Source organism: Grampus griseus (genome assembly GCF_964374135.1).
Source record: "Grampus griseus genome assembly, chromosome: 20".
Lineage (NCBI taxonomy): Eukaryota > Metazoa > Chordata > Mammalia > Artiodactyla > Delphinidae > Grampus > Grampus griseus.
This window is the reverse complement of record NC_139014.1, coordinates 40110131-40135396: the sequence shown is the minus strand read 5'-3', so window position 1 is coordinate 40135396 and position 25266 is coordinate 40110131. Positions and strand designations below refer to the sequence as shown.

The following is a 25266-nucleotide window of genomic DNA, read 5'->3' as shown; positions in this document are numbered from 1 at the left end:
AGACACCAAATCTGCTGACACTCTGATCTTGGACTTCTCAGCCTCCAGAACGGTGAGACATAACTTTCTGCTGTTTGTGAGCCACCCAGTCTACGGTATTTGGTTATTAAAAGGGCTGCTGTTTAGTTTTTTACATCCCTATTCAGCTCTCTGATGCAAGGACCCCAGCATGTCACAGTGAACACAGTCTACCGTGGATGTCATGAAATGTACCGGTGCTTAGTAAAATGGAAAGCACTTAAAAGTGTGTCAGCTGTATTGCCAAGCTGAGCACATAAACCTCCATTTGCAGAAGAACAGCCATATCTAAACACGTCCTGCTCTGCTCTGGATAAGATCTAGGCGCTTGAGGTAAAGTCGCCATCTCATCCAGTCATTGTACGTATAAGAAAAGAGAAGCCCAAAGAGGGGACATTATTTGCCAAAGGGAACACAGTCGGTTTGTGGCAGAGCTACAACCTGAAGCCCCATTTCATGACCCCTGGACCAGAGCTCTTTCCGTCATACTGTACTTCCCTCATTTTCTTTTCTCTGGTCTTGATTTCCTCTTACTCATTCTCCCTTCAACTGCTAGCAGGACTCCTAGGTGGAAATATGGACTTCCACTTACAGTGCCAGTAACACTTCCACTTCACTCTCTTCCCTCAGACGCCATCGAACACAACAAAAGGAATAACAGTTATAGAGCATCGACTTTGATGAAGCAAAAAAACCCCCACCATATCAGAAAATCAGAAAACATAAACATACCCGCCCAATACTGTAAGATCTGCCCCAGAAAGAGGGGCATACAGCTGGCCAGCAGATGCTCTACCTTGCATCTGCTTTTAGCAGGATTTGAAAGTCCCTCAAAGTCAAGCCTCACCATCCTCAGAGGCACCAGTACTCTTTGATTAGCACTGTGAGAACCAGAGATAATAACGGTCAAGGAGAAGCACACTTTGAAGGAGAATCATGTTGATAAGCTATTTCTGGTGATGTGACATCATGTCTCCTTGCCCCAGGAGAGTACCAAAAGGCGAATAAGAAAAAACACAAGGGCTTCCCTGGTGGCGCAGTGGTTAAGAATCCGCCTGCCAATGCAGGGGACACGGGTTTGAGCCCTGGTCCGGGAAGATCCCACATGCCGTGGAGCAGCTAAGCCCATGCACCACAACTACTGAGCCCACGTGCCACAACTACTGAAGCCCGCATGCCTAGAGCCCGTGCTCCGCAACAAGAGGAGCCACCGCAGTGAGAAGCCCGCGCACCGCAACAAAGAGTAGCCCCCGCTCGCCGCAACTAGAGAAAGCCCGCGAGCAGCAACGAAGACCCAACGCGGCCAAAAACAAATAAATAAAATGAATTTAAAAAAAGAAAACGCACGAAAAATCTAGGTGCCTCCATGATAAAGGAAAGAGAATATCTGAAGAGCTGCAGCTGAAGACAATTAACATTCAGTAGACGTTTCGGATGGCCTAACCACTGGACCGCCAGGGAATTCCCAGAAATAATATATTTTAAAATAAATCTAATGAAACTTTTGGCTTACAAGTAATGTATGCTCACTATCAAAACTATGGAAAATACAGAAAAGTGTAAAGAAAGTATACACTGCTTTTTAAACTCAACATTATATTATGAACATCTTCCTGGGTTATTAACTATGCAGAGAAAACTCTGAATTGTGGTTTCATGTTCTGGACCGTGGCTATATAATTCATTGCCTACTGCTAAATTAGGTTGCTACCAACTTTTTGCTATTGTGAAGAGTGCTGTAATGAGTATCACAGTACACAGTCACCCTGAATCCTATTTTTGTGGTATATTTGCAGCCTCTTTCCAGGAGTAGAATCAGCCACAAATACATGCTTTGTTAAGCCCACCCTCCCTGGTCCCACTCTACTTCTGTACTGACTTATGTGACTTAAAGACCCAGCCTCCCTTCAGCTCCCAGAATAACCCGCCTTTGAAGTAGCAGGGAAGCGGCTTTCCAAGTTCACACAGTAGCTCCGTATCAGCTCGGTCCACTTCGGTCTCCTCCCCTGGTTCCTTTTCTAGGAAACATTCCTGTCCTGCGCGCCCTTTGGGAGGACGGGAGCCCTGCTCTGCTTTTGCCAACTGGAACTGGAGCTGTGCCCTTGCCCTGTGCCCAGGCACTTCCGTGTGTATTTGGAGAAAGGCTGCGAGGAGCTTTGTTTTCATCCCTTATAGTGAGAGGACGCTTGGTCAGATCCACTTTGGCAGTTGGCATACGGTCTTTCCCGGTTTTTTTGGGGGGAAGGCCCTTACTGGGTCTTGAGAGAGAGAGAGGGGGTTTAATTACCAACATGACCCCAACAGTCCCAGACTCTCTGCTTCGTGGCTTCTCTTTCACTGTATGATTTGTGTAGATTTATTGGAAAACACAAAGAGTTCCAGGAACTGCTAGCAAGCCAGGCTCATTTACGGTTTATACTAGGTACTGGATTCTGTTTCCTTGTTCAGCTCAAATTAGTCTGTCAAAGTCTTGGGCTTGTTAATGCCGGAATGGTGTTAAGACAAGCACTGGGAATGAGATTTTCATGACGCTGAACCTTTAGGACAGTGGAGCCAAGCTTATAGAATGGCAAAAATCAAGAGATGTAGACAAATTCTTCCAAACCAAAGTACTCACTTAGGACTTTCCAGAAGGTTAAAAATAACTACGCAAGTCAGGGATCAAGACTGTTTCACTTAATTAAAAAGTGGGAACAGTCTCACTGAAGTCTCAGAAATTGGTTTGCTAATCACCATTTCTGGGTAAATGAAGAAAAAGTGAGGAAGGGTGTTGAGACGCTTCGGTATCATCTAAGTTCTCGAGACCACACGTTTACGTGCTGCCACAGGAAGAAAGCTTCTGGTATAAGCGGAGTCATTCATTTATTCAACAAACATGAACTGAGCAACTACTATGTGTCAAGGGTTAAGACAGAGGTTGCGGATACAGGAATAAAAGATATAGAGGGGCTTATGGCGCAGATTAAAAAATTAGTGTATGTGCTAGGATAGAACGGGACAATGAGAATATAACCAAAGTGCCTAAGAAAATCTGGGATGGTGCTGCAGAGTCTAAGGTAATCTTGAGCTGGGGTTTGAGGGATGAAGAGGTGTTTGCTAGAGGGCCAGGGTGTGGGGTGCTGGGAAGAGAGGAAGCGTGTGGAAGAGGGCCAGGCACATGCATGGGTGTGGACGCAGAGGAAAGCGTGGTGTGTTTGCGGCCCAGCTTACATACGAGGACACAGGTTGGGGCGCTGGGAGTCCTCCCTGTTTTAGTTGTGGGAATAGCTGTGACGTGGCATCGCAGGTGCAGGACGATGGGAGCATGGATCAGACCACGATCAGTTCTGAGACCCCATAAGTTTTGCCCAACAGTTGGTCATTGGGCCCGGAAGCATTTTAATGGGCCTGGGTTATAACCGGAGGGTCTGCGGGGGTCAGGCCCCCCGCATTTCCAGCCAGAGCCCTTTGGAGCAGCTTATCTGACCCTGTGCCCGCTCATCCTCCAGAATGAGGCCCATGAGACAAGCACAGTGTTTATAAAAAGGCTTCAAAGCATTATTATCTTTTCAAGGAATTCTATTCTGTGTTTTGAACTTATCAAACCAAATATTATCAAAACGTACGCAGAATTATTTCTAATTTAGCCTTCACTTGTAGGGATAGAAGCTGAGTACAGAGGGAAGAATGTTTTATTACTGAGGTGGAGTCGTCTTTAAAAAATATAATACATCAATGTAACCGCGTCATTGTGCTTCTTCATTGCGCTTCAGAGATGCTGCATTTTTAATAAATGGAAGGTTTGTGGCAACCGTGTGAGAGCAAGTCTATTGGTGCCACTTTCCCAACAGCATTTGCGCTCTTCATGTCTCTGTGTCACATTTCAGTAATTCTTGTAACATGTCAAGCTTTTTCATTATTATCATCATATTTGTTATGGTGATCTATGATCAATGATCTTTGATGTTATTATTACAACTCGCTGAAGGCTCAGATCGTATCTAGTTTTTAATTAAGCTATGTATGTTGTCTTTTTAGACATAATGCTACTGCATACTTAATACGCTATAATGTCGACGTAACTTTTATATGCACTGGGAAACCAAAACGTTCCTGTGACTTGCTTTATTGTGATATTCGCTTTATTGAAGTGGGCTGGACCCCAACCTGTGATATGTCTGAGGTCTGCTTGTACTTTTTTTTTTTTTTACATCTTTATTGGAGTATAATTGCTTTACAGTGTTGTGTTAGTTTCTGCTGTACAACCAAGTGAATCAGCCATATGTATACATATATCCATCCCCATATCCCCTCCCTCTTGAGCCTCCCTCCCAGCCTCTCTATCCCAGTCCTCTATGTCATCACAAAGCACCGAGCTGATCTCCCTGTGCTATGCGGCTGCTTCCCACTAGCTACCTATTTTACATTTGGTAGTGTATATATGCCCATGCCACTCTCTCACTTCGTCCCAGCCTACCCTTCCCCACCGTGTCCTCAAGTCCGTTCTCTACATCTGCATCTTTAGTCCTGCCCTGCCACTAGGTTCATCAGTACCATTTTTTTTTTAGATTCCATATATGTGCGTTTCTGCTTGTACTTTAAAAAGTAATATAGGCGGGCTTCCCTGGTGGCACGGTGGTTGAGAGTCCGCCTGCCGATGCAGGGGACACGGGTTCATGCCCCGGTCCGGGAAGTTCCCACATGCCGCGGAGCGGCTGAGCCCCTGAGCCATGGCCGCTGAGCCTGCGCGTCTGGAGCCTGTGCTCCGCAATGGGAGAGGCCACAACAGTGAGAGGCCCGCGTACCGCAAAAAAAAAAAAGTAATATAGGCTTCCTGAAAAAGCAAAAGCGAAATAAAACTGTACAGAATTCTGTGGAATTAAGAAGTGCAAGTGTCCTTCCCTGGTCCAGTTAAGTAGCAGCTACTATTAACGAGTCTGGTATATGTTCTTTTAGAAATTATCTATGTGTACAGAAAAGTGTGTTTACTTTTTGTTTTGTTTTGAAATGTAAATGAAATAATTCTGTGGACTCTTCCTAATATATTAAGAAGCACAAAAGCAACAAATGAATACTAAATCTGTGGGTTGCATTTCCCAATCACGTTCAATTCCCAAGTACCCTGGAGAGGGTCTCTAAGCCCCTTCTAGGCCTGAACCTTGGCACAGTGAACGTTTCTGCAAACTCAGCAGTGGCGACGGTCAGGCCAACACCTACTACCCGGCTCCTGGACCTTGAACTGTTCTCCTTCTTCAGCATCTAGCACAGCGCCTTTCCCAGTCCAGGCACTTAATATGCATCTGTTAATAACATGCAGTTAAATATCATATGGTTCATTAAATCAGCAGAACCCACAGATATTAAGGAACTAGGTACAATCACCCGAAGTATCCATTTGGTTGTCTGATTACTGAGATGCCTTCTCATCTTGAGACCTGAACTTTTTTCCCTCTTTAAGGCGTTGGATAAGGGTTTACTTTAAAAAAAATTGTATTTATTTATTTATTTGGTCACATAGGCTCTTAGTTGCAGCACGTGGGCTCCTTAGTTGTGTCATGCAAACTCTTAATTGTGGCATGCATGTGGGATCTGGTTCCCTGACCAGGGATCAAACCCGGGCCTGCTGCATTGGGGGCGCGGAGTCTTATCCACTGCACCACCAGTGAAGTCCCTGGATAAGGGTTTACCTGACTGAGCTCCTCTGGCTAAACGTCTCCCTGAAACCCAGCCACGAAGTTCAGAACAATGGAAGACAGCAGACAACATCAACCAAATGTTCTCTTAAACACGCATTGGTCTTCCAAATACACTAACAAAGTGGTGACCTACTTTCTCGCAGAAAGTCAGGAATCAGTTCCGTCTTCCTTTCTGCTTTCGAGTCCTAGCACTGACTGCCATTTGTTAAATGTCTTAAGCTTTAGTTTCTTCGTGTGAAACTGAAAAAGGATAATAAAGACCTATCTTTCTACAGTTAGTGGAAGAATTAAATGAGATGACCTTTGTGAAATTGTGAGTCCCTTCATGGAGTTGACAAAGCATGGTGACCACAGAGCCTCAGCTGGAACGCCAGCTCTACCACATATTAGCTGGATGACCCCGGGCCAATGACTCAACCTCTCACTAGGCCTGTTTCTTATCTATAACGTGGAAGAAGTAATTGGATTATTTTGAAGGTTTTAAGATCACGTATTTAGTATGGTCTTTGGCACTGACAATAACAGTTTAATATACATTTACCATTATTATTCCGAGTGTAGGTCCTCCATAAAACTTTTTCTTTTTCTCTTTCTCCCCTTCATTCTTCTCTTTGACCCATCTAAATAACCCAAAGCAAGATTCCAAAGCTCTGCTTTTTCTGGGTTAGGAAATGAGAAGCTGAAAGACTAAAAGTTGCAGGTTGCTAGGGACTGAATTGTGTCCTCCCACAATTCATGTGTTGAAGCCCTAATCCACAATGTGACTGTATTTGGAGACGGGGTCTTTAGGAGGTAATTAAGGTTAAGTGAGGTCATAATGGTGGGACCCTAACCCTATAAGACTGGTGGTCTTATAAGAAGAGGAAGAGAGAAACTTCTCTCTCCCTGCTACATGTGAGCAGTGAGGAGACGGCCATCCGCACACCAAGAAGCAAACTCTCTCCAGAAATCAACCCTGCTGCACCTTGATCTTATACTTCCAGCCACCAGAACTGTGAGAAAAAAATACATTTCTGGGGACTTTCCTGGTGGCTCAGTGGTTAAGACTGCGCTCCCAATGCAGGGGTCCCGGGCTTGATCCCTGGTCAGGGAACTAGATTCTGTGTGCATGCCGCAACTAAGAGTTTGCATGCTACAACTAAGGAGCCCACCTGCTGCAACTAAGGAGCCCACGTGCCACAACTAAGACCCAGCGCCACCAAATAAATAAATATTAAAAAGAAAAACTTCTGTTGTTTAAGCCACCCAGTCTCTGGTATTTTGCCATGGCAGCCTGAGCAGACTAAGATACCTGGTTTCCTTGAATCTTCAAACTGGCTTCTTGAAGTATTTATTTTTAAGAAGTTTACTAACCCCCTCCTGTAGCATCTTCAAAGTAGGGGATATTGCTGAAGCTGCATGATCTTCGGGATATGTAAAAATTGTAATAAATTAAGTCAGAGTCTTCGTTTCTTATCAAAAGGATGCATGAGCCAACATGAAGAGGCCAAAGAGGAGACAACTGGAGTATCAAAGAACACAATGACTTAAACTGAAAATCCGAACACGTGAACACAGAAGTTCCTAATGAAATAAAGCAGTGGCCTCCCCATCCAAGAAACAAACAAACAAACAATGGGTTACCATCGGAGGTATGTAGGGGATCAACTCCTATTCTGAAAACGGCGATTAAAGGGAAAGAATTAAGCATTTAGCCTGTCTTTTGGGATCAAAGTACCTATCAGGATAACTAAATAGCCCCAGTTGATAAAGTTCTGCTTTATAGAAGAATATATAGCTAATACATTTGGAACGCAGGAGACATTTAGAAAGTCACCGTTTTGCAACTTCTAGTTCATTAAGGATTCGTGAAAGCACCGCGTGAAAGGCTGATGTGGGTCTTTACAGTGAACGGGGCGGCCATTGCCACGTGAGCTCACTAAGAGTGAGGCACACAGTATGTGTGACAGACAGTCACATGCGTGACTAAAAGTGAGACAGATAGTACATGTCCTGAAATGACAGAACAGGGAGTACACAGTGCAGCTTCTTGCCCCTGAAAGTTAGCGTTCATTTCCAGTTTGCAAGAAATATGGAGGATAGAGGAACTGCTTAGGTAAAACCACGAGGGAGCAGACAGACAAATCCTTCTGTACGACAACTGACTCAGGTTTTCAACAATCAGTGCAAGGTCGGGGGGGGGAGGGACACGCAGAATATCAACCAGGTATAATGTGTGCACTCTGTCTACATCCTGATTTGAACAAACCAACTGTGAAAAGACATTCATTTTTGAGCTACTTGGAGTAGCTCAAAATGGACTGTGCATTGGAGACATCAAGGAATTGCTGTTACTATTAATTTTGTTAGATGGATAATAATGACATTGTGGCTGCATGAAAAAAAAGTCTATCTTCTTAAGAGATGTATCCCGAAGTACGTAGGGATAGAATAACCTGATGGTTGGGTTTTCTTTTTAAAATACTTCACACACAGGAGGGATAAATTGGGAGACTGGGATTGACACATACACACTACTATATATAAAACAGATAACTAATAAGGACCTACTGTAGAGCACGGGAAGTCTACTCAATACTCTGTAATGGCCTATACGGGAAAAGAATCTAAACAAGAGTGGATACATGTATATGTATAACTGAGTCACTTTGCTGTACACCTGAAACTAACACAACAGAGTAAATCAACTCTACTCCAATAAATTTTTTTAAAAAATATATAACAGCTAAGTTACAACTGCAAAAAAACCACAACTTCACACACAACAGATGTTATGTGGGGTTAGATGAAGTACGTATGGCAAAGGCTTGACAATCACTGGTCTCAGATTATAGGCATGTAGGGTTCGTAATACTGTTCTTTACACTTTTGACTCTTTTTTTTTGGCTGCGGCATATGGGATCTTAGTTCCCTGACCAGGGGTCGAACCTGTGGCCGCTGCAATGGAAGTGCAGAGTCTTAACCACTGGACCTCCAGGGAAGTCCCTGAAATTTTTTATAATAATTTTTTTTAAAGATTCAAGAGAAGCAGCTATCTTAAGACAAAATCTGAACAGAAGTTGAAAAAATTCACTTGCACTACACTGTCACTTAAAAACAAACGTGAAACTATTTTCTGTAGACTTCTCAAGTAAGATGTTCTTATCCACCCACGTTATGTTTGTGTCTGTTCAGTGTACCACTGCATTTTTATTGCCAATGAATTTCCACTTGTTAAAAGATAAGTTTACCTGTTGTCAATAATCATTACGTTGGAGGGTGGAATCCCCAAAACATCACAGCTCTGCAAAAGTTCCTTCTTACGAGTCTCCCCTTGATTGTAGTAATTTCCTGAGGATAACAAATACACAGTTGTCGATTTCTTTATCAGTGGAGATCTATCGTTCACTCATTCTTATCTCATCTTGTTCCCTATAGGATTTAAGCTACCTGAAAATTTTGTGGTGGTGATAAAAAGTTGAAGAAGACGCAACGCTAGGGTTACTATCAGACACTCCTGTGAGAAGCCGTCTTTAGAATCACCTTTGAATTCTTCCCCATCTCTGTGTCTCTCCCTGTGTCTGTCCATCTGCCTGCCTGTCTATGTACCTTTCAGCTCCAAGCTACAGGCTTTGAGCACCTGCTTTGCAGTTAAACAGATTTAGGACTGACCCTTCTGTAACCACTCAGAACAAGTCAGGTATCTGGACACACTATTTGTTTGGGCCCCTTATTATTTAATCTTATTTATTTTTTAAATTATAGTTGATTTACAATGTTGTGTTAATTTCTGCTGTAGAGCAAAGTGACTCAGTTATACACATATATACATTCTTTTTAAAATATTCTTTTCTATTAAGGTTTATCACAGGATATTGAATACAGTTCCCTGTGCTATACAGTAGGACCTTGTTGTTTATCCATCCTACATATAATAGCTTGCATCTGCTTATCCCAAACTCCCTCCCCCACTCCCCTTCCCCTTGGCAACCACAAGTCTGTTCTCTTATGTCTGTGAGTCTGTTTCTGTTTTGTAGATAGAGTCATTTGTGTCATATTTTAGATTCCCTGTATAAGTGATATCATATGGTATTTGTTTCTCTTTCTGACTCACTTCACTTAGTATGATAATCTCTAGTTGCATCCATGTTGCTGCAAATGGCATTATTTCGTTCTTTTTTATGGCTGAGTAGTATTCCGTAGTATATATAAACCACACTGTCTTTATCCATTCATCTGTCGATGGACATTTAGGTTGTTTCCATGTCTTGGCTATTGTGAACAGTGCTGCTGTGAACATAGGGGTGCATGTATCTTCTTGAATTATAGTTTTGTCCTGGTATATGTCGTTTGGTCCCCTGTAAATTGATAGTCTTCAAATATCTGTTAAGCACTTATTTAAAGAGGCTGCTACTCCTGAGTGTTACAGGAAAATAGCCTCCGTCAGAGTTTAGTAACCAGCTCTCCCAGCATGTCCCCGGGGATCTGGACCACATCAGCACCCCAGATAGCTTGCGAAGTCTTTATTTTCCCAACACAGACACTATACTTCCCAAGAATGGTTCTGTTAAGTAACGGCTCTGTATCCTTACAAATAACATACGGTGACGTTTTGGTACCACTTAAATTGCCCTTATGAGCAATTGTCTAGCTACTGGCCCCCTTAATTCAACCCTCCAGCAGATAACTGCATGTGTGCTTTGTGCTAGTTACTTAACTCTCCTGAGCCACGGTTCCTGTACCTGTGCAGTGGGGATGATGGACGTCTGTCTCCAAAGGCTTTCCTAAGGATTATATGATGAGACACATCGACCTAGTCAGGTGCTCAGTGTTTCTCTTCTCTTCCCTTGACTGCTTTCTCTTTCCCTTCCCCCTCCTCCTCTCCTTTCTTCCTGAATTATAATTCTCCCTCATCATCCAGATCAAATGCCATTCCCTCTGGGAAGCCTTCTGCTCGTTTCCCCGGCAAGCAGTCATTTCCAGTATTCTGCTCAGAAATGTGAACTTTCCTCCGTGATCTGATTATTAATGCCTAAATGTCATTGACCTGAAAAGCCACTCTGTATCATCCTGGTGTCAGCGCACTGCAGGCACTCCAGAGGCCCCGAGCAGAGAGTGGCTCTGCTTACTGTTCCAGAAAACTCAGAAAGGAACTCCCAAGTGAAACCTTTCAACTTTGGCAGGGGTTACTCTAGGGCTAGTTTTGAACTGTTTGAACCCAGATAGGAGACAGTCATTACATTGTATCTGATAAAAGGACTAACCCCCAAAAGACTCCAGAAAATAGCTTAATTTTGTACTGTTCTCATCACAGATTTTTGAGTCAAATAGAAATTGTCAATTTTTGTGATGGTCATTATATTTTAGGTTCCCCTCTCCTATTTTATCTCAAGGTTACTTATCTTCGGTGATAAGTGAATAGTCTAACGTACACTAGTGATGGGCTTCCTAACCTCAGAGGCCGAGCATGTTAGACTCTGGTTACAGTTGTGAGAAACAGCTTAGAAGTGAGGCCAAGGTGTTTTTGGACCTGGTTTTATTGCTTTGTGTTTGAACTGAGGAACTTAGAACAAGTTAGGGAGTTGAAGTCAGAGAGCATTTTCAACATTTTCATTCACTCTGGTGAACGTGTAAGCACTTCAGTGGAGTAAGTGTCTGGGACCCTCCAGCAGCTCCTGACTGGCATTCTCTAGAACAGTGTCCCCTGGGTGCATGTGGGGTGCACAGGACCATCTGCTGGGGTGGAGGAAAGGTTTTGGAACTTCTCCTCCTAATTTGTTTACCTTGTCCTTTATACATGTCAACTTTCATTGTTTTAGACTGTACACATTAAATCAGTGGTCTAGTTACTTAATATAATTATAAATAAATACACATATAATGGGAGTATATGTTCAAAAACTTTTACCAATAGGAAAATGTGACCCAAAAAAAGCTTGGAGATCATTATTCTAGAAGGCAGAAAACAAATGGGATTAATGTAGATTTATTTATATAGAACTACATTGTGTGTGTGTGTGTGTGTGTGTGTGTGTGAGATAACTAATACTTAGTAATAACTAGCAAACATAATGACATTTAATAGAAATTAAATTCACTTTGTAAAAGACCCACATTTACACAGCACAATGTATAAAGGTAGACATTTGTTTTACCTTAAAAATTCATTTATTTATTCTAAATAGGTAAAAAGACTTACATGGTTAAAAATACAAAGAAACAAGACCGTATAGATATTTTTTTAAAAAGCCCCTCTCCCACTCCTCTAGTTACCCATTTTCCTACCCTGGAAGTTTTAATTTGTTAGAATGGGAAGTGGTTTGAGACTCAAGGCATCGTGGACCCAATACCTGGCCTTCCACTAACTTTGTGAACCTGAAGAGATTCTTTAAGTTCCTGGGTTTCAGGAATGCTAGCAAGGGTTTTCCTTGAACATGACTAAGCTAATTCTAAAATGTATTGGGAAGAAAAAAAGGTCCACATTGTCTCAACTATAAAATGGGGGAGTTTAGGTTCTCTACCACTTAGGGTCTACCCAGGAAAACAGAAACCATATCAAATATCTACATCAGTAAGAATTTAATGAAAAGAATTTGAAACGTAGCTGATGGAGGAATTGAGGGCCAAAGAGGGAAGAGTGAGAGACCTAGAGTGTAGTGATGGAGGAAGTAACTACCAGCCCTAGGCTGGAGAGGTAAGAGGAGGCAATATCACTCAAGCCCAAACCGGGTTCCCCAGGAGCTGAAACCCAAAGGGCTGGCCACCTTCCGTTAGAAGGTGTCCACAGAGCCCAGCTGGAGAAATCACGATGTGCGTATGTGTGATACACACACACACAGGGGAAGGATCATGCCCCTCTGATGAGCAATTTGAAAGATGGAAGCAGCAAGAGGAGAGGGGCCCAAGAGGCGGGATTTGCGAGGATGTCTCTCTCGAGCTGAAGACAGACGGATAAATCCTGTCTAAGCCGAGTGAACAGGCATGGGGGCTCTAGAGCCACTCACCCGTTTGGTTCATCGAATACCAAGACTCTCCTAGACTCGGCCAAGGGTTTGTGACCGCGCGGGGCGCCAGTGGGGACTCTCAGAAAGAAATAGGAAAGAGGAGGAAAAGGGGACAGGGCCTGGGTTGGTGGCATACTGGGGAGTGCCCTCCATGTGCGGGCCATGTCATAAACAGTTTGATAACATTCTTTTTTTCTATCCTTTTAGTCCTCTGGCTTTCTTGCCCAGCTTTCGATATTTTCGAGATATATATACACAGATATATTTTTTACAAAATAGGGCCAGAGATATGTAACCTTTGAGTCCTGTTCTGAAGTTTCTATCACTCTCTTAAACATAATTCATATTTATCTTGTTTATTTTATTTTTTTGGCTGTGCCACGCGGCAAAAAAACCTTAGTTCCCCAACCAGCATCTTAGTTCCCCAACCAGGGATCAAACCTGTGCCCCTTGCAGTGGAAGTGCAGAGTCCTAACCACTGGATCGCCAGGGAAGTTCCCATAATTCATATTTTAAATATTACTAATTTATCCCATTCTTAATAAGATGCAGTCAATCTTAAGATCATATATTTTTAGAAATCCCAAATGTATTGAGTTAGAAAGAAAAGAGTAAAATAGATGAGACTAACACTTTTGAGCCTGGATCTAAATTTATCTCAATAAGGAAAATTCTGAATAATTATTCATGATTAAAAAGCAATAGTGAGGGACATCCCTGGTGGCACAGTGGTTAGGAATCCACCTGCCAATGCAGGGGACACAGGTTCAAGCCCTGGTCTTGGAAGATCCCACATGCCAAGGAGCAACTAAGCCCGTGCACCACAACTACCAAGCCTGCGCTCTAGAGCCCGTGAGCCACAACTACTGAGCCCGCGTGCCACAACTACTGAAGCCCACATGCCTAGAGCCCGTGCTCTGCAACAAGAGAAGCCCGCGCACTGTAATGAAGAGTAGCCCCCACTTGCTGCAATTAGAGAAAGCCCGCGCGCAGCAACGAAGACCTAGCGCACCAAAAACGACAAAAAAACCAAAAAACAAATCGGGGGAAAAAAAAGCAATAGTGAAAATAACCTTATAAGTTCTGTTTTAGGAAATATGGTGAGTCAGATGTCTGGAGAAACCCCCATAGAATACCTGAACATGTGAAATAAAAGGCAAGCATGTTTTAGAATGTATGGCTGAGCTGGCAGGAAAGTAAGGGCTGTCTTTGGAGGTCATAAACAGTAGGTAAGCACAAATCCAGATAGGTAGGGTGCAGCTGAAGCCAGGTCAGCTGGTGGCCTGAAGTTGGGCCAGGAGATAAAACTTGGGCACGAATAAGGAAACCTCCACACAAAGATAGGACCCTCAGAAGGCAATACCTGCAGTGGGTGAACTAGGGGAAAAACCACCCGAAACAGAGATGGTGGGGCTACTTCTGTGTCTTAGACTTGTTTCTAGTGGAAGGGAAAATAAGAAAAATGTCACCCCCTGAGAACTGTCAACGACACACTCGCCTTCACTTGGTGTGGCACACTGTAGTTTCCAAATGTAGCCACTGCAATAATTCTAGTCCACATGCACTTCTAGAACCTTGCTGCTTCCTATCAAGAGGTGGTATTTCTCTCTTTGAACCTGGATGTGACTTGTGACGGCCTTGACACACAATGCAGTCAAAGTGATATACGTGCTTTCCAAGGCTAGGCCACAGCAGGCAAGGCGGCTCCCCTGAGGGCAGGCCCTCTCGCATACTTGCCCAGGAACCCCGTCACCAGGCTGTGAGGAAGCCCAGGCTACATGGATTGACCATATGTGGATGTTCTGGCCCACATCTCTAGCTAAGTCAGGTGATTCCAGTCTCCAGCCTTTGGGTATTCCAGCTGAGGTACTAACCATCATGGGGTAGAGACAACTGCTCTCTGTCTGAAACCATGAGAGATAAAGTGTTATGATTGTTTTAAGCCACTAAGCCTCGAGATAATTTGTTGCACACCATCAGGCAACTGATGTACTTGAGTTTGGGCCCTGAATTTACACTACCTCTATGGCCCGAAAAGTCTCAGTATAAAATTTTAATTTAGAGTGATCTAAGATGGGTAGTTCCCTTTGCTGCCTGGCTGAAGCAAACATAAACATGAAAATATTATCACAGGAGAGGTCACGGCGTGAGGCCGCCGCCACGGTCGCCGTGAGGTCGGAGCGCCGGGCTGCACCATGGCCTACTGCCGGCAGGAAGGGAAGGATCGAATCATATCTGTGACCAAAGAAGACCATGAAACTCCAAGCAACGCGGACCTGGTGGCCGACGACCCCAATGATCCTTATGAGGAGCACGGACTGATCCTGCCCAACGGAGACGTCAACTGGAACTGCCCGTGCCTGGGGGGCATGGCCAGTGGCCCGTGTGGGGAACAGTTCAAGGCGGCCTTTTCCTGCTTCCACTACAGCACAGAAGATGTCAAGGGGTCGGACTGTGTAGACCAGTTCCGGGCCATGCAGGAGTGCATGCAGAAGTACCCGGACCTCTATCCCCAGAAGGAGGAGAAGCCAGCGGATGGATTAGAGGAAACGGCTGTCTCTGAGGCTGCCACGACCAAAGTAGAGGGGTCCAGCTAATGAGGGCCCTGGTCTCCAGCCTCCTTCAGAGAGGATGAACCTCTCCAAGAAAGTGTCTCTCCCTCTGTTGTTCTGTGCACTGTAATGTACAAAATAACTTATTGAGTGATCAGGGGTCTTGGCCCCTTGACATGTACACTGAAACATGGGTTGTTTGTATGTGTGTCTCACATAACCTGTCAGCGAATGTAGCCACTTTTGAATTCTCAGATTGTCCTGAATTTTGCCATTTTGAAATAATGTGCTGAATAATCTCAACAACCAAAAATCTTTATCTGGGAGTGTCTCTTGTGAGTGAGCTGATCTATTCTGATTCATTGTATCCCTTTTAGTAGATTTTATACCCAGTTGGAAAGTGAGATAGAAACAAACATCCTCCTTTAAAAATGCTGGAGGGGGGCCATTCCTTATAGAAGAGGTGGGATGATCAGACCTTGAGTATTGGACGAAGCACTCTGCTTCATTTCTGATATATTTTGGTTTCTAGTTTGCATTGAGCTCCACGTTTTCTACGTTTGGAAAACAGAGCTTTGGACCCTCTGAGTGACTCCCTTTGTAAGTGAAGAGAAAGGCTGTTTTTTTCTCTTCTTGTTATCCCAAAAGCCCTGCTTTGGGGTCTGCGTTCACACTGGCTCTGTCTCAGCCTGTTCAGATGCAACGTTCTTGAGAGGTGGGGACCTAATCATTACCAAAGTAGCACCCGAGAGGGGAAACGGTGTCAATTAAAAGGGAAACGTGATTTTTACCAGAAAAAAAAAAAATTATCACAAGTATGGTTCCATGAAACATGTGCTTACAATTAAAAAAAAAATCACAAAACACACAGGGAAACAAGTCACTCAGAATGAGTTACTCAAAGAGCAGAGGCAGACACAAAGACTGCAGAAATTGGAATTATTACAAGTAGATATGTGTTTAATATATTTAAAGAAATAAAAACGTCAAAGTATGAGGAAGTAACAAGAGACTGTAATATTTGCAAAAGAAGCTCTGAATATGAGAAACAGATGAATGGACAAAATTACTCATCATCTCAATATATATGTAAGGCCTTTATTATAAATCTACTAAAGGACATTAAAAAAGGCCAATATAAATGAGGAGACGCACCATAAAATCATAGAAAGGCTTCATGTTGTAAACTTGTCGATTTTTCCCAATATTGATTAACAGAGTCAGTGAAATTCCAATAAAAACGCCAGCAAGGTTTTTCCTTGGGCATGCCCAAACTAGTTCTAAAATGTATCTGGGGACTTCCCTGATGGCACAGTGGTTAAGAATTCTCCTGCCGGGCTTCCCTGGTGGCGCAGTAGTTGAGAGTCCGCCTGCCGATGCAGGGGACACGGGTTCGTGCCCCGGTCCGGGAGGACCCCACATGCCGCGGAGCGGCTGGGCCCGTGAGCCATGGCCGCTGAGCCTGCGCGTCCGGAGCCTGTGCTCCGCAACGGGAGAGACCACAACAGTGAGAGGCCCGCGTACCGCAAAAAAAAAAAAAAAAAGAATTCTCCTGCCAATGTAGGGGACACAGGTTTGATCCCTGGTCGGGGAAGATCGCACATACTGCAGAGAAACTAAGCCCATGCACCACAACTACTGAGGCTGCGTGCCACAAATACTGAAGCCCGAGTGCCTAGAGCCCGTGCTCCGCAACAAGAGAAGCCACCAGAACGAGAAGCCCACGTACCGCAATTAGAGAAAGCCCGCACACAGCAAAATGAAGACCCAATGCAGCCAAAAATAAATAAATAAAAATTTATAAAAAAAAAATAAAATGTTTGGAAGAAGGTCAAAAATGGCAAACACACCCGGAGGAACAACAGATCAGAGGGCTGGCCCTACCAGATACAGTGTTGTAAAAGCTACAGAAGTTAATTGTTGTAAAAGCTACAGCATGATGTTGGCACAGGGATGTCAAACTGACTGAAGGGACAGTATACAGAGCAGAAATACACGGAGCTCTGACATATGAGAGGTGGCAGTGCAGTCAGGAGGGGAAAGGATGGCCTGAACTGGTTTTCCCGACTCCAGTCTTTCCCTCCAAACGGTTCTCCATATGCCACCAGTATGAGCTTGCTAAAACACAGAACTGGCTGTGTTAATTCTCCAGCACATGCATTCTACAACACCCTACTACCTACTGTGGCTTCCTCTCATGTGTATATTAATAGGTACTTCAATGGTTACATAAATCGGAGAAATGCTGGACTAAACAAAATTAAATAGGAATTTTTTATAGCAAGACTTCTCCAAGATATTGATAGTCAAATAAGGACCGTGCACCTCTAAAGGGGGAATATCACATCCGGTTGATTTCCCTAAACTTGTCAGGTCAAGGTATTAACATTTTTTTTTTTTTAATAGCAGCTTGAGGAACTGGTATTTCGTGGAACATACACTGGGAATCAAAATGGTTACTTCCTTAACTGATACAGCAGCAAGGCAATGTGTGTGGGTGCAATGGTTTAGAACAGGAAAGAGCCACTGGGTCCTGGCTCCTCTGTGTTCTAGCTCTTCACTTTGGTCAAGTTACCTAACTTCGTGGTTCAGTTTCCACAGTTAAAAAATGAGAAAAACAAATTATATATACGTGTAATGCCTATCATAGGATTGCTGAGAGGATTAAATGAGCAACTAATAACAAAATACATTTTTTCCTGCTTCTCCCTACCCCTTACAACTGGAGATGTAGTTAGAATGAGTTATTCAAATGAGTCCAAGACTTACTTATGCTTTTACTGTTGCCCTGAATGGCTTGCCCCATTTCCTGTATACTTAAGTCCTATTTTTAAAGACTAGCTCAAAAGAAAAGCTCTTTGGAGAAGTTTCCTTAATCCAATTGATGCTTTTCCCCATTTTGAGTCCACAGTCTTTTCTCTGTCAATTACAGCTTTCATTGTGTTATATCATGTAATTAACTTCCTGTTTTTCAGGTTAGAATAAATCAGGAAGGTGGGTAATGTTTAGTCCGTACATTTTTTAAATGAGTTGGGTATTTTAAAAGTAATTTAAAAAATTACAAGAGAAAACAATTTAAACAGAAAGTTGGATTCAGAGGAAATAATGAAAGACAACAATGAAGATACTGAGTTTTAGTATGTGTCAAGGGCGTGGTGTTATATTTTTTACTTAAAAAAATTTTGATTTCTGGCCCCAACCTACTAAAAAATAAGGAGAAATTTATTAAAGAATCCTGTGTACCTATAATACTTTGTAAATAAAATCCAGGCATCTTGTAACAAATTTTGCTTATAATTTGATTCCCATAGTTGTAATATGAAACATAAATAAAATTAAAAGCAAACAAAAAATGAGGCCATTACTTGCATATATTTGCAGTTAATATCCTTAATAGCACAAACTGAGAAGAAAAGTGCTTAGATTGAAATTCTCAATATTTATGAAAAATGGTTTAATCTTACTGGTAACAAAAGATTTTGAAGGAAAAAAATGTTAGTCAAATCAAGAAATATTATACATAAAGAGATTATTTGTAATAGAGATAACCTGGGGGGGAAAAAACCCTAAATATATGTATAATAAGGGATGACTAACTAAATTAAGGTTTATCTGTATGAAACCATTTAAAAGCCTATATATCTAGTTCTTATAAACATAGGTAAATATTTAAAATATAAGTTTCAGAAGGACATGGTCCTCACCTAGCTTGTTTTCAGTTTTATTCCTAGGGCAGAGAATAAGTCCTGGCAGATAGACTTTTTCTTAATTAAAAACTTTTTTTATGAAGACTTTTTTTAAAAGAGCAGTTTTAGGTTCACAGCAAAATTGAGGGTAAGGTACAGAGAGTTTCCATATACTCCCTGCCCTCACACATGTACAGCCTCCCCCATTATCAGCATCTCCCACCAGATGGTACACTTGTTACAATCGATGAACCTACACTGACACATAATAATCACCCCAAGTCCATGGTTTACATTAGGGTTCACTCCTGGTCTTGTACATTCTATGGGTTTGGACAACTGTATAATGACATGCACCCACCATTATATTATACCATACAGAGTATTTTCACTGCCCTAAGAATCCTCTCTGCTCTGTCTATACATCCTTCCTCTCATCCCAACCCCTGATCCCCACTGATCTTTTTACTGTCTCCATAGTTTTGCCTTTTCCAGATTGTCACATAGTTGGAATCACACAGTACAAAGCCTTTTCAGATTGGCTTCTATCACTTAGTAATACGCATTTAAAATTCTTCCTTTTCATGGCTTGATAGCTCATTTCTTTTTGCCTCTAATATTCCATTGTCTGGATGGACCACAGTTTATTTATCCACTCACCTACTGAAGGACATCTTGGTTGCTTCCAAGTTTTGTCAATTATGAATAAAGCTTCTGTAAACATCTGTGTGCAGGTTTTTGTGTGAACATGTTTTCAGTTCCTCTGGGTAAATACCAAGGAGGGCTACTGCTGGATGGTTTGGTAAGAGTATGTTTAGGTTTGTAAGAGACTACCAAACTAACTGCCTTACAAAGTGGCTGAACCGCTTTGCGTTCCCACCAACAATGAATGAGAGTACCTTGGTGCCACATCCTCACCAGCATTTGGTGTTGTCAGTGTTCCGGATTTTGGCCATTTTAATAGTAAGCAGTGCACAAAAATCTTTAATAAATATTTGAGAAATTAATGAAAAGGTAATATTCGGTGAAAAATATAGTCTTATAAAATGTGCTTACTGAGAAAAATCTGTATAGAAAAAGATCGGGTACGAAACAACCAAATGGGAAAAGAGGTCACTGGGCATTTGTTAAAAACAGCTTTATTGAGGTATGATTTTTACATACCATAAAATTCACCCATTATATATGTACACTTCAATTATTCCATTTATACAGCTGTGCAATTACCACCATAACCCAGTATCATGGTCAATTTGTTTTCTCATTCCTTCTTTTCTGTATGGTAAAGAAGGACTTAATTCTTTGAAAGGCCCCAGTGAAAGCTGGGTGGAGTTGAACTCTAAAATGACCTATAAGATTATTTTCTAGTCTAATGAACTCTCTCTTCAATTTGATACATGCATCTTTCTAGCACAAAGTGGACTGAAGGGTTGATCAGGAATGACACAGCCCACATTCTGTTTGGTCGTTATTCTTGGCCCTCCTAGAAATGAAAAGGTTCCACAGGATACTGATCACAGTCGCAGTTCCCAACGCGGATGTAGGTACTGAATGGAAGCAAATGTGAGCTCCCGGATCCTGCTAGCGGAGAGCGGAGCTCGCACGCTGCCCACGCCTCCCAACGCACCTGGGAAGCCGGCCCTACAGCCCTCAGGCTGGGGCCACAGATTCTCGGTGAAGCGCCCGGATAAAGGACCTCCAGTGTATTCACCTGGTTCCCTCCGACAGAGACCCCTCCGGGAAGAAGTCAAGTGAGACAGGTTGGCGCCTAAATGCCTTCCCAGCCCCGGCTCCCCGCGCCCCGCCTACAGCTTCCTACCTGCGGAGAAGCAGAGCAGGGACACCTGGTGCCGCATGCGGACCAAGCCTAGAACGGTGGGAGCAAAGAACATGGCTTCATCGTCGGGGTGCGCAGTCACCAACAGAGTCCGGCTTCCGCCTCCCGGCAGGCCAGCTTCCTCCGGACACTTCATTCGCTCCCAGGAGTCCCAAACCCAGAGGAAGCCCCATGTCAGGACCGCCGCCGCCACACACAGCAGCAAACCCACCACCTCCATGCCCTGAGGAGGCACTGCGCCTGCGCAGGAGGGGAGGCGGCCGCCGGGCCGGCTCCGGCGGGAGACCGGCGCTCGCGGAAACCGCGTTCCGAGTGGAAATCCGTCCGGTTGCCCTGCTCCAACGGCCGGAGGCTTTAAGCGTCGGGCTGTGTGCTCTGACACGGACGCCTCCCAGCCCCTCCTCACGGGCTGCCGCTACTTTAAGCGGCCTTTATGAGCTCTCGTGCACGCTCCGTTTCAGGGCTGAGCCAACCCCCTTGCCGTCCACACAGTACTTAAGGGGAAGCGTCTGAAAAGAACCTCCAGCATCTTCAGTGCGAGTTCCTCCTGTTTTTACGTCACCATTTTCTCACTCATTTCTTAAAACCCGGACTTTCTCGTAATTATCCGGGTGAACACCGACTTTGTTTCTCCTCCCTAATTCCGGGATGTGGAGTGGCGCCTTCTCTAAAGGAAAAGTATGCGGTGGCGAGGCCCGTCCGGTCAGTTCCCTGGGAGCGTGAGGCCGAGAGCGCACTTGGCGGGCGCGGGGGCCCGGGCTCCTCGGAGGGGCCGGAGGGAGGGCCGGCATCACGGGCGGGTCGGCCTCGCGCGGCCTTTCTGGCAGGCCCGCTGCGAACGCAGCCTGAGCCCGGGAAGCAGCTGCGCGGGTGGCCGCGCGCACCCCCCGGGCCCCCGCTTCCCTCCCGCCCTCAGCCCGGGCTCTCAGGCCCGGGGCGCGGCCTCGCGTCCTTCCCTTTCTCACGCCCGCGGCCTCGCGTCCTTCCCTTTCTCACGCCCGCGGGGAGTCCCGGGCGCGACGGCAGCACCCTGGGTCCGCCGCCGGGCCAAGGGGGTACGCCAGGGGCCCGGGAAGCTCGGCCAGCGGAGGGAGTCGGCCTCCCAGCCTCCGGAAGGAGGAGGAGCCGGAGCAGCCTCAGCCGCGGTCGCCGGGCCGGGGGGTGGGGGGGCGGAGGAGAGGGGTTGAATCAAAATGGCGGCCGAGGTGGCGAAGCAGCAGCGGCGGCGGCGGCGGCGGCTGGAGTGAGCGCCCGGCTCGCCGCGCCGACCAGGGCCCGGGCAGGGCCGCGCGCGAGGCCGCGTCCTGCCCCTCAGGCCCGGGGCCGCGTCGGCCGCCGCGCTTCGTCCGCTCCCGGTGAGTAGGCCCGGCGCCCGCAGTCCGGCCTCCGGGCCCCCGCTAGCCCGGGGCCGCCGAGGGCTCCGGGGCACCAGCCGCGGGGGAGGCTTTCCGGCCGGCGAGGGGCGTCGCGGGCCCGGCGGCTCGGGACCCGCCCAGCCGCCGGCCTCTTGCCCTCGGCGGCCGGGGCGAGCCGGGCGCGGCGGGGAGCGGGGCCGGGCGAGCGGGGGAGGCTTATGGAGTTTGGAGGAAGAATGGGTTGCGGCCGGGCCGGGGCGCCCAGGGTGTCCTGCGGGGAGCGGGCTGCGGGGCCCGAGGCGGGCGCGGGCCGGGGCCGCGGGTGGGGCCGGCGCAGGTGGCGGCCTGCTCTCCCTCCGGGGCGGAGTTGGTGGCTGCCCGGGAGTGTGCAAGGGGTCAGGGCGGGTGACAGCGGTGGACAAGTGCCTGAAGAGCAAACTAGTTCACCTTTGCGGCCGAACCACTTGGGGTGTAATGGCGAAGGGAGGGCGGGGGAGACGGTGGAGATCGGAACCCGGTACCTTCTGCCTTTTATCGTTGCTGTTTAATGCGAATTCTCTTTTGAGGGGAGGAGCGATTCGAGAAACTGTAACTGAGAAGTCAGTCTTAGTGGCGAGGAGACTGAATTCTTCGAATTAGCCGGATTAGGTATAGTCGTGTATTAAAGGTGTGGGTGGGAATAGGTGATATTTGTGAAAAGTGTTTGCTCAGAGTGTCAGTTTTCTTTTACCGATGTTGCATGCTACAGTGCCGCTTCTCCAGAGTTTCCCTTGGAGAGCAGAGGTGTGGGTGATTCTAATCTGCGGGATTAGTGTTTTCACCTGCATCAGATTTGCTTCCCTAAGTATATCCTAATTGTACTGAAATTTACATTCCTTGCGTGCACCTTGGTGAGGCGGTGACTCGAGGCGGAACGTTGCGTAAAGAGCAACAGGCCTGGGATTTTAAAATGCCTACAAATATTCATTCATTCGTTCAACATGTCGTGATCAATAACTGCTGCTGATAGGTCACATGTGACTTTCTCTTGGATAACTGAAGAGTTGATGGCATTATTTAATTTTTAATAGTTTTTGAAAATGTTTTGATGTATCCTTTCGTAAAGATATTTATTGGCAGAACTAACTTGCCCGACCTCAGGAGCAGACCAATTTTAGAATATTATTTAGACATGGGTGAAGATTACAGAAGAAATAAGCAAGTTGTTGCAGAAAGAAACATTGTCTTTATTTTCTCATTCTGTTAAAATCCAGTGGAGGTTTATTTATTTATTTTAATATTTATAGTACACAGTTGCTTTGCCTTGCTTTAAGCACACCTGTTAATGGAAATCAAGGTTAACACACACATGTATATAAATAATATGCACACACATACATAAGGGTGTGATTGCTTGCAGTACCAAAATACTCTTTCCTTTTACAAAAGGCTTGCCATATGTTGGACTCCTACCCCAGAGAAAATACAATACAAAGAGTCCTGATTCCTCCTTTAACTGTGTCATTTTGGAACATGATCAGTCTTTTTCTGCTTGTTTCCTCATCTGTGATAGCAGGAAAACATCTCTCCTAAGTTGCTGTTGTGAGCCTAAAAGAGCTGTTATTGCTCTTTTGCTTTACAGAGATCGTAAAGGTTATATTTCTGTGCCAGAGTAACAGCTCCCTCTTCTCTCCTGAAATGCTTTAACTACACATCTCCTCTCATGGCATTTACACTTTCTACCTTGTATTTAGGTACGTACCTGTTTTATCTCCTATTGAGGAGCAGGATGGGCCCTTCTCTGACTTTATCTTGAAGGCACTGCCTAGGATATTGACACTGCAAATGTTTATTGAACGAATAAACATTGTATTCTAATTAGGGAAATGTGTTCACATTACAGCTTACCAAATACATCTGCTAACCTGCTGTGACATATTTATATAGGTGTGATTTTCTCCATGATCTATGAGGAATAAATTTTTTTAAAAATAAATTTATTTATTTTTGGCTGCATTGATTGGGTCTTTGTTGCTGCGCGCCAGGCTTTCTTTAGCTGCGGCGAGCCAGGGCTACTATTTTTTCTTTTTTTTTCGTTGCGGTACGCGCAGGCTCAGTGGCCATGGCTCACGGGCCCAGCCGTTCCGCGGCATGTGGGATCTTCCTTGACCGGGGCACGAACCCGTGTCCCCTGCATCGGCAGGCGGACGCTCAACCACTGCGCCGCCAGGGAAGGCCGCGGGGGCTACTCTTCGTTGCGGTGAGCGGGCTTCTCACGGTGGTGGCTTCTCTTGTTGTGGAGCACGGGCTCTAGGCGCACGGGCTTCAGTAGTTGTGGCTCACAGGCTCAGTAGCTGTGGCTTGCGGGCTCTAGAGCGCAGGCTCAGTAGTTGTGGCGCACGGGCTTAGTTGCTCCGCGGCATGTGGGATCTTCCTGGATCAGGGCTCGAACCCGTGTCGCCTGCGTTGGCAGGCAGATTTTTGACCACCATGCCACCAGGGAAGCCCAGGAATAAATATTTTTAACTGGGTGTCTTGTTGGATTTAATCATGTAGTAAAACTTAAGAATTTGCCCTGCCCACATAATTTTTTAAAACACAGAATGCTCAAAATTAACTTTCTTTGAATTTGAGTAAAATTTGTCCCAAGGCCAAGCATATTTGTATTAATCAAGCTATTTTGAAGCTTTTTTTTTTTTTTTTTTTTTTTTGTAAATTTTGTGAAGTGGGAGATTGTCTTGCCATTGTTATCTGCAGGAGAAAAGCAGAGGCCTTTCAATATGCCAGGGATTGATGTAGGTAAATGTCAGGCTATTTGTTTCTCAGGTTTTTTGTGTTTGTTTTGTTGTTCAGTTTTAACTGTATTTTGTGAACTGTCTCTTTTTTTTTTTTTTTGTGACCTGTCTTAATTGCAATTTCAAATTCTTAACTGATGCCTGAGAATGGTAGAGATCTCAAATACTTAGTTACTTCCTTGTGTTCATTTACTTCAGAGACTGGATTTTACTGGAGTATGGTACAAAGGTTGTCAGGGTTTATTATGTCTGGACTTATCTGTTGGTGTGTAGTTCATTCACTTGTTCAACCAGTTGGCATGCCTTATGTTTACAGCATGTTACTAAATTCTATAAAAGTATAAAGTTGACCAGATCAGTTACATGCACAAAGAACTCAGTCTGTA

At 44.8% G+C, this 25266-nt stretch overlaps 3 protein-coding genes across 12 annotated transcripts in view; 2 read left to right on the top strand and 1 right to left on the bottom strand.

Annotated features, from left to right (window-relative positions):
* PIGL (phosphatidylinositol glycan anchor biosynthesis class L) overlaps positions 1-21002 on the bottom strand; it is a 53990-nt gene extending 32988 nt beyond the window's left edge. For both annotated transcript variants that reach the window (XM_082678234.1, XM_082678233.1), the window contains exons 1-2: positions 20734-21002; positions 8924-9023 (exon numbers count right to left, since the gene is read on the bottom strand). In XM_082678234.1, the coding sequence (XP_082534360.1) occupies positions 8924-9023; positions 20734-20971 (338 nt within the window). In that variant the 5' untranslated portion in view covers positions 20972-21002. The remainder of the gene's footprint in view (positions 1-8923; positions 9024-20733) is intronic.
* LOC309837594 (mitochondrial intermembrane space import and assembly protein 40-like) lies at positions 14872-15273 on the top strand (the record flags this gene model as incomplete). Its single annotated transcript, XM_082678235.1, has 1 exon — positions 14872-15273. The coding sequence occupies one exon, from the start codon at positions 14872-14874 to the stop codon at positions 15271-15273; it is 402 nt and encodes a 133-aa protein (XP_082534361.1).
* A 337-nt stretch (positions 21003-21339) lies between the features above and the next one.
* Positions 21340-25266, top strand: part of NCOR1 (nuclear receptor corepressor 1) — a gene marked incomplete at its 3' end in the record, with an annotated part of 142762 nt that continues 138835 nt past the window's right edge. For all 9 annotated transcript variants that reach the window (XM_082678228.1, XM_082678227.1, XM_082678226.1 and 6 more), the window contains exon 1: positions 21340-21453. The remainder of the gene's footprint in view (positions 21454-25266) is intronic.